General features: G+C 39.6%; 1 protein-coding gene across 5 annotated transcripts in view; it reads right to left on the bottom strand.

The window, feature by feature from the left end:
* Window positions 1-2,685: 2,685 nt before the first annotated feature.
* The window catches only part of CNTNAP5 (contactin associated protein family member 5), an 885,931-nt gene continuing 878,604 nt past the window's right edge, over window positions 2,686-10,012 (bottom strand). For 4 of the 5 annotated variants that reach the window (XM_033947244.1, XM_033947242.1, XM_033947241.1 and 1 more), the window contains one exon: window positions 2,686-3,452. In XM_033947244.1, the coding sequence (XP_033803135.1) occupies window positions 3,256-3,452 (197 nt within the window). In that variant the 3' untranslated portion in view covers window positions 2,686-3,255. Of the gene's footprint in view, window positions 3,453-8,278; window positions 8,300-10,012 lie in introns of those variants that run through there. The other variant, XM_033947243.1, reaches the window with a different exon arrangement.

Below are 10,012 nucleotides of genomic sequence, written 5' to 3'. Positions count from 1 at the left end.
TGTATGGAATGTTGCTAGTCCTTGGGTTGTAGCCTGGATTGACCACCGTGAGAACAGGCTACTAGGCTTGATGGACCATTGGACTGACCCAGTAAGGCTATTCTTATGTTCTTATGTGGGAATCAACACAAAGCGCCATTCTATAAAACCTCTGTACTCTCTATACAGTAGAATTGTGCTTAATGCCTGAGGAAGCGGTCGGTAAACTGTGTACCGCGAAACGCAGGTTGCGTTGGGACTTTAAAGAAGCGGCTTATTGGTGTTATGCTACTGATACAAGTGGTCGAAAAAAGGAAGCTGAGAATATTGCAGGCTAGAGACTGGAAGCTGAAACCACTACAGATAAGTGCTATTATTGAATACGGAAAATAGGATAAAGAGCTTAAGAGTATGTAAGGTGCTTCCTGTATAATAATATTATGCAGCTCAATATATTTAAAGAAAAAGAACATTTATAGGTGAAAGTATCCTGTGGTTTATGCTTTATGAATCTACAACTGTGGAAGATGAATTTTGAAGTTGATTTAGTTAAGTTATTAACATTGATTGTGGAACCTGCTGAATTTTTGCGTGAAATGCGGCATTTATTCCCTTCAGTATTTTGAATGTTTCAATCATGTCTCCTCTCAGTCTCCTCTTTTCAAGGGAGAAGAGGCTCAGTTTCTCCAATCTCTCATTGTACGGCAACTCCTCCAGCCCCTTAACCATTTTAGTCGCTCTTCGCTGGACCCTTTCGAGAAGATTTTTAATCCCCTCTCCCACCCCCACCCTTCCCCAAGCCTAAGTGTCAACGGTCACATAAACACACAGAAAATGAGCACTTATGTGCCCAAACCCCACTCTATAAGGCCACATGTAACTGCTATAATGGATAAATGCAAGAGAGGTATACACATGGGTGGGCTCCCTATTACATATGTAACTTACAACATATTGTATATTACATGTGTTCCAGCCACATTTAGGTGCTCATAGTTATACCAGGTAAGCTGCAGGTATAGAAAAATTAGGCATTCAGATACCAGGTTATGCTAGTATTCTCCAATGACATCTGGGTGCCCAGATGTGGTTATTGAATACCCTATCATGTGTTATCACCTTGCCTCCTGGATATCTTGGACTGTAACAGATGGGGCCTGCTTAGTAACTTTTCTGCAGAATTCTTCTCTTGCATCCCTTCCTATTGGATTGTAGATAGAGCACTATGGCTTTCCACACTAGATTCGGTGCAAGTGGTAACAAACACAAGAATTACACAAAGATACAATTCATAAGCCTATGAGACTATATAGGTTCCAAAAAAGGACAGCTTGCGAGAGATACGTCATCATTACTACTACTTCTAATGGTGCTACTCTTATATATTATTTCTATACCATCTCTGGATAATACTTTGGTTGGTTCGATAAAGGAAGCATAATCTTCGAAGAGTCAAGTGTGTCTTCAAGACCAGTATGGTTAAGACACCTCTGTTCTACTGTATAATGTCAGAAGTCTTGTTTTAAGAATGTTTAGTTAATCTAAAAGCAATGAGAGAGCATAGGATGAAGTTTAAAGGGTTGTAGGCTCAGGAGTAGATTAAGGAAATACAGTTTTTACACAAAGGGTGGTGGATGGGTGGAGCTGGTGGAGGCAAAACCTGTATCTGAATTTAAGAAAACTTGGGACAAGCATGTGGGATCTGTTAAGGTGAGAAGGAAATAGTGGCTGGTCTGGATGGACCATTTGGCCTTTATCTGCTGTCATCTTTCTGTGTTTTTTTGTTCATCCTATAGACTAATCATGTGTCAATTTATTGTCCTATAAGTTATGGTGAACTTCATTAACAAGTGAGGAGGCCATATAAACCTACTATGAAAAAAAGAATCCCAGAACTTACTCATCGTGCAATTAGGCAGGAACAAAGCTCACTCAGAGTTTTTCATATCTTAACATCCTCTAAACATACAATTTTTGCGATGACAACAGCTACACAGTGTGTGAGGAAGCCTATAAATGGTTCTCAAAAATGGATTCGGGAAAAGTTTGACGCTACTTGCTATTGTATAAAGGGCGAGCACCCCTTATAGAATAACACTTAGAGCCAATTCTGCATCCAGTTCCAAGTGTAAACCTGATATAAATCCTGGTAACCAAGCTGAACACGAAGACCCGTTATCCTATAACACCGTGCACAACCTTTTTGGAATGCCCATGACCTGTCTATGTCCTTTCCTTGGCCGCACCCTCTTTTGAGTTGCATGCTATGGAATTTGGGTGCCCATAATTTGGGTTAACAGCTCATTAGCATTCCTAAATTAAGCACCTAAATGTGAATGCCATATATAGAATTTTTTTTTTGGGGGGGGGAGCCCTAGCAAAAGACCTGTCCTCATTTTTGTCTTTTCTCTTCATCTCAGCCTGGATGATGAGAACCCATTTACTTAGCAATTAACGAGCCTGAAGAACGTTCAAATACTGAGTGTGTTTGTAAACAATCTAATGCAGGGCTGGACAAGTTCGGTCCTCGAGATCTACTGGCAGGCCAGGTTTTCAGGATATCCACAATGAATATGCATGAGAGAGCTTTGCCTGCACTGCCTTCTTGGTATGCAAATCTCTCTCATGCATGTTCATTGTGGATAGCCTGAAAACCTGACCTGCCAGTAGATCTCGAGGACCGGACTTGGACAGCCCTGATCTAAAGCTTGATGCCAAATTGCCTTGTCCTCTGCTTGATCTAGAACTCATCTAACATACATGTTCCAAAATTGTCATCCTATAATTGTTACAACAGCAAATTTTGGGAGTTACTTTGTCTTTTGCTGTTGATGGATATTTTAACTATTTGTAAACCTAAGTATTACAATTTCTTTTAACTTCCATAAGTGTACCTGAAAATGAACCAGGGAGCTTTGCCATATTGACTTACTTCTTTCCGACCCTTGCCGGGGGACTTCTGTCTGCTACGTTACCACAATTCCACTTTCAAAAGTCTTAGTACAACTTTAAAAAAATGTAGTAAGAATAAATAAACTGGACCCAGCATGTAAGACGTTAATCCTTGCAAAATCTGTAAATGAAACATTTAAAATATACAACCATGCACTGAGTGGATTGGGCTCAAGGACGTGTGGCAGAAGGTGGGTCCACTTCAGATTGTAGAGATGGTGAGGGGTGCTAGTCTCTCCAATGTACAATGTTCTCTTTCCAATGGAAAAAAAAGGCTGTAGGGAAGAAATCAAACAGGGCCATGAAGGAGAAATGTGAAGTCCGTCAGATAAAATATTCCTTTTTGCACTCGCTCACTGTGTTCTGCAAATCAAGTTCATTTCTGAAAGAAGCGTCCAGGTTTTCAGGGTAATCTTTTTCCTTGGCCTGGCTCTTTCGATGCGTCTCTTTGTGTTGATAGAGGACCTTTGTCATTATTGCCACAATGCAAAAGAGGATGAATATCACGACTGCTATTACACCTGTGATGGAAAAACAATGATAGAGAAATTGTAACAGCTGATTCTTTTTTTTTTTTTTTTTTGTAAAACTTTATTAGTTTCCATTATTAACAGTGCAACATAAACGAATCAAACAAAAGCACTTTAAATATACAAATATTTCAACAACAAACATTTTCACTCCCCTCCTCCCCTTAACTAATGAAAATAAAACCACATGTATAATTTCAATAAAATAGATATAATGAATAATAATAAAAATAAAGTTTTCCCATCTCCCTCCCTCCCTCCCACCCTGGATGTGTAAGGAGGAAAGATAAAAAGAAAACAGCTGTTTCTTATAAATCTACCATATTCATCTGTGTAGCATAACCATTCCTTGACAAGGCGTGGTCAAGTAGTACTTTAGGAAATACGTTACTTAGATCAAGAATGTTAGTGGGAATGATATCAATGGTTGACTGTTGAGGCTGGTTAAGACCATAAGAATTGCCGCTGTTGGGTCAGGCCAGTGGTCCATCGTGCCCAGCAGTCCGCTCACACGGCAGCCCTTAGGTCAAAGACCAGTGCCCTAAATGAGACTAGCCTTACCCACATACGTTCTGGTTCAGCAGGAACTTGTCTAACTTTGTCTTGAATCCCTGGAGGGTGTTTTCCCCTACGACAGACTCTGGAAGAGCGTTCCAGTTTTCTACCACTCTCTGAGTGAAGAAGAACTTCCTTACATTCGTACAGAATCTATCCCCTTTCAACTTTAGAGAGTGTCCTCTCGTTCTCCCTACCTTGGAGGGGGTGAACAACCTGTCCTTATCTATTAAGTCTATTCCCTTCAGTACCTTGAATGTTTCGATCATGTCCCTTCTCAATCTCCTCTGTTCGAGGGAGAAAAGGCCCAGTTTCTCTAATCTTTCACGGTACGGCAACTTCTCCAGCCCCTTAATAATCTTAGTCGCTCTTCTCTTGACCCTTTTGAGTAGTACCGTGTCCGTCTTCATGTACGGCAAGCAGTGCTGGTTAAGTACAGTAAAATTATAAAACAACTATGCATAGAATAAAGCTCTTTCCTGTAGCTGCTTCAAAGGCCATTGAAATGAGGTTATGATATTCTGACGATTTAAGCACGATGCCCCTCATTAATCTTGTTGACTCAAAGAATGTGTGATCTATGCTAAGTCAGTCACAAGTATACAAATGGATCTCGTAAGCACATTAGACATAAAAAGGACGTGTGCGTTGTGAGAGAGGAGGAACAGCGAATGTGGCATGATTTCACACATGATAGGTTTTGAATTGAGCAAATGGACTAAGACAACTTTCTGTAGGGGAAATTTGAGCAAACTAAGAACATCACTTCTGACTGATGACCATGATTGAAGAGCAAGGTGCGTATAAATGCCTAAAAGAGGAGAAAGGAGCAACAATCACTGGGAGAAAAGCTTTCGCCACACGCGAACATGAACAGAAGAGCTCTTATAAATCCGAGACTCTGCTTCTGCACGGAAAGAGTTTTGCTGCTTTCACTGTGTATGCGACCTGCGGGGAGGCTCTCCCAGGGTATTGTTTAGGTGAAGCAGAGGCCAAGATGCAATGTTTCTGTATATTTTATAAAATTGAGGGGCTCATGCATACCTTTACACCTTTTTTGAGCATGCATGGTTGTTTGAATGCTACTTGGGTGGTTCCGAGTGCTTGTTTTATTAATGCGCATGGAAGCATGTTTACTGAAGTACCCCCACTAAAACAGGGGAAACAAATCCACAAAAATCAAACAAGCAAGAGCAAAAGTGGAAATGTCCAATCAGAATGGTGCACAAAAAGTGTCTTTCAACTCATCTGATAAATCCAAATGTCTTTATTCATCCAAAATAACTCATTCATCCAAAGTAACTCAATGACTTGACATGATCATGTTTCGGCCACCCGGCCTGCATCAGGAGTCTTAGGAGTCTTTGGGTATCAATTGGATAAATATGCTCTAAAACACAACAATCAAACCGTTGCTCCGAATCTTGTGACGCTACAAACCAACACAACCTTGCAAGGTTGTGTTGCAAGGTTGTGTTGGTTTGTAGCGTCACAAGATTCGGAGCAACGGTTTGATCGTTGTGTTTTAGAGCATATTTATCCAATTGATACCCAAAGACTCCTAAGACTCCTGATGCAGGCCGGGTGGCCGAAACATGACCATGTCGAGTCATTGAGTTACTTTGGATGAATAAAGACATTTGGATTTATCAGATGAGTTGAAAGACACTTTTTGTGCACCATTCTGATTGGACATTTCCACTTTTGCTCTTGCTTTACTGAAGTACCCCCACATTCTAAACATGGTGCTCAAATTTGGACCTCGATACAAAATATGTGTGCAGCTTAATTAGATAAAGAGTCATTAATGAGCAATAACTGAGGCTAGCAACTAGCTATTTCCAGTTATTGGCATCTATTAGTATAAGCGTACCCATCTGGTGGTGCGTCATTCTATAACACTGGGCAACCAAATCCCACAGCACGCAACTCAAACAGGAAGTAATAATAATAACAGTTTATATACAGCAGGACCATGAAGTTCTATGCGGTTTACACTGGTTAAAAGATGTTACAAATTAATTAAAATTAGCAAGGTTAGAACAGCGCTAGAGATCAGTTATTGTGGAGTAGGATTGTACAGGTTAGTTGCCTAAATACTTCAGGAACAGATATGTCTTTAGGTGTTTCCTAAATTCCCCATAAGTAGTAGGCGTGAGCAATTGTTCCAGATCTTTGCTCCATAATGCCGCTTGATGTGAGAGAAGATGTTGATGGTGTTTTTTAAATTTACATCCTTTAACCGGGGGGAAACAAAATTCGAGTGTGAGCTTCTCTTACGTCTGTTGTTTGAGAAGAGGTCAGTTATATATTTAGGGGCTAAACCGAATAGTGCCTTAAAGCAAAAGCATCCAAACTTAAACTTCACGCATGCCTCCATCGGTAGCCATTGCAGAAGTTGGTAGGAAGGAGTTACATGATCGAACTTCTTCAATCCAAAATTTAGCTTGACCACCGCATTTTGTACCAGTTGTAATCGCTGCATATTCTTCTGGGAAATTTCCAGGTAGGCGATATTGCAATAACCTAGTTGACTTAATATAAGGGATTGTACTAGCATTAGAGAATGACACGGTGACAAAATTCATCACCGTTCCCGTCCCCGCGGATAACCGTGGGAAACCATCTTCATGTCTTTCTTTAAAGAGAGAGGGAAGAATCAGAGTATGAATGGCCACAACCACTGACCCGCAAGCTTTGCTTTGAAGAATGCTGGTGTAGAAGGACTGAGGTTGAAACAGACACTACAGAATGACAGTCTCTGGTATCCAGAGCAGATATTGTGATGTCATAATGCCTCATTCCACCAGTGCCTAAGAGCCAATCACATCAGTGATGTCACAATGGCTTCATTATCCTTGGCTCCCATAAGAATCAGAGTATGAATGGCCACAACCACTGACCCTCAAGCTTTGCTTTGAAGAATGCTGGTGTAGAAGGACTGAGGTTGAAATAGACACTAGAAGATGACATGGGATTATTTCCCACGGTTATCCGCGGGGACGGGAATGGTGATGAATTTTGTCACCGTGTCATTCTCTAACTAGGATTCTAAATGATGAAACATCAAAATTTGCTCTAATGGACTGAAGCTTCCAGAGAGTAAAAAAAACCCTTTCTAACTAAGGAGTCCACCTAGTTTTTCATGGTTAGACTCTGATCCAATGTTACAACCAACACCTTCATAGTGGGTTGGATGGGATAAGGCCATGGGAGGGACACAGGCTGGTCAGGGATGTTCCAAAAAGTTGGACAAAATGTTATAGAACAGAGGGGATCCATACCCAATTTGCGTAACAAGATTTACATCGAGTTTCGGCTGATGTAAGTCTGGCATCCAGAGTAGAAAATTTATGGACCCGTGCCCTTTACAGAACTGCACTTGAGTACCAACTTTTTTTTTTTTTCTGGTGCTGAATTTTGAGCTGCATTTCTAGAATTTCTCCTTACTGTGGGTTTTAACATATGCCATCTGATAGCGCTATCATGCCAGTGGGTTAAAAATCCAACCTTGCTTAGTGCAGGATGGGGTGCAAACTAGGTAGAGATTGGGTGTGGCCTGCATATTGCAGTCAGTGTGTGTTGAGGAGCTTGTGGTAACTGATAGAGAGAACGAGAGGAAACTCTCTAAAGTTAGAAGGGAAAAGATTCCGTACAAACGTAAGGAAGTTCTTCTTCACACAGAGAGTGGTGGAAAACTGGAACGCTCTTCCGGAGGCTGTTATAGGGGGAAACACCCTCCAGGGATTCAAGACAAGGTTGGACAAGTTCCTGCTGAACCGGAACGTACCCAGGTAGGGCTAGTCTCAGTTAGGGCGCTGGTCTTTAACCAGAGGGCCGCCGCGTGAGCAGACTGCTGGGCGCAATGGACCACTGGGCTGACCAAGCAGCGGTAATTTTTATGTTCTTATGTTATGTTCTTAGTTAATGCTGCTTCACTTAATCCACTTCAATACATGGCATTAGGTGTATCTACGTTCATAATGCCAGGCACATTAGGAAACATATCCTTGTGGAAACTGCAGGAGGACTGCTGGTTCCTACAGAGTGATTGTTAATTTGGGGAGTGTGTGGTGCAGTGGTCAAAGCTAGAGCCTCAGCATCCTTAGGTTATGGGTTCAAATCCACACTATAGTAGAAACAAGTGGAATTGTCCAATAAGAAAAGGTGCACAAAATAAAAGTGTCTTTCAACTCATCTGGTTAATCTGGTTATTCTTTATTCTTCCAAAAATACTCGACCCGACATGTACATGTTTCGGCCCTACGGCCTGCGTCAGGAGTCTACAAATGATGTATAAAATCATATGAACACATATAGAAACATATAAACAATATAATGATAAAATATAAAATAATAAAAAACATATAGTAATAAAAACATTATGAAGAAACAGCGAATTACATGTAAAAGTTTAAAAATATAAATGCAAAACAACATATTCTTTAATGAACAGAACATAAAGGATAAAAATGAATAATGACCAATATCATATAAATTTATCATATAAATATCATATAAATTTAAAAACAAACATAATATAGATATCACAACAAAACAATATAGATATTCTATATATTATCAATAGGAATCAATATATTATTACTAGAAAAAATATATATAATCAATGAACAGAAAGCAATCAGTATATATAATCACTAAAAGCAATATATAGTATAAGATTTGAGAACATATTAGGGAAATGTTAAACCAATGAAACCAATGTATACTTAAAAATAAAGTCACTTAATCCCCCACCATTGCCCCAGGTAGATTAGATAGATCGTGAGCCTGCCTGGACAGACAGGGAAAAATGCTCGAGTACCTGAATAAAGTCATAAAAACTGTTCTCAGCTCCCTTGAGAGAACTGTACAGAAAACAAAATAAATAAATAAATCAATCAATCCAGGCCCATAGTTGCTTATGTTGTCTTTGCAGAACAAAAATAGTATATTTGTGGTGCCTTTTAATTCAATCCGTTTCCAGTAAAGTGGAATCTATATGAACTATAGACTTTCAACCCACGTAATATCTGTTGGTATTTTATAAAGTTGTTTTGTTGCTTTTTTATTATTATAAGTCTTCAGTATTTGCCGGCCACCAGCCTAACAGTTCATGGCTGAGGTGTTTATTGGTAAGGTCAACCCATTCAGACTTATTTCTTCTTTCTTGATTTTTGGAAACATTTATTAAAACATTTTCCTTTTCAATTTAGTAAAGTGCAATTATCAGTGCTACAAGTAATTAAAAGCTTTTTTCAAAAATAGTAATTAACTTTTGGAACTTTATGTAGTAAACGTCGGGCAGAGACCTATCTACCCCGACATGTTTCGTCAATAATAATAATAATAATTTTATTTTTATATACCGCCAAAGCCATAGTAGTTCGAGGTGGTTTACAGTCAGCGAAAAAAATAACAATGAAGTCTTTGAATACATGAATATTTGTAGGGAGGGAGAGAGACAGAGTAAAATTTGCAATGGAGGGAAATCGAGTACATGTAAGTAGAATACAGGGGTAAGGCTTTAAGAGTTCTTGGTTACAAATCGGTTAAACAGGTTGGTTTTAAGTAGTTTTCTGAAGTTGAGATAGGATGAGGAGTGCTTGATGATGTTGCCTAGCCAGCCGTTCGGTTGACTCGCCAATAGGCTTGATCAAGAAGAGGTTCCCCTTTCAGCAATGATCCGCTGCATCCCAGACTACAAAAAGCAAGTCGGGATGCAGTGGATCATTACGGAAGGGGGGACCTCTTCTTGATAAAGCCTATTGGCGAAACATGTCGGGTTACTACATAAAGTTCCAAAAGGTAATTACTATTTCTGAAAAAAAGCTTTTAATTACTTGTAGCACTGATAATTGCACTTTACTAAATTGAAAAGAAAAATGTTTTAATAAATGTTTCCAAAAATCAAGAAAGAAGAAATAAGTCTGAATGGGATGACCTTACCAATAAACACCTCAGCCATGAACTGTTAGGCTGGTGGCCGGCAAATA

The sequence above is a fragment of the Geotrypetes seraphini genome, chromosome 5, assembly GCF_902459505.1.
Source record: "Geotrypetes seraphini chromosome 5, aGeoSer1.1, whole genome shotgun sequence".
NCBI classification, from domain to species: domain Eukaryota; kingdom Metazoa; phylum Chordata; class Amphibia; order Gymnophiona; family Dermophiidae; genus Geotrypetes; species Geotrypetes seraphini.
The sequence above is the reverse complement of the archived record's forward strand: the minus strand, read 5'-3'. Positions and strand labels throughout refer to the sequence as shown.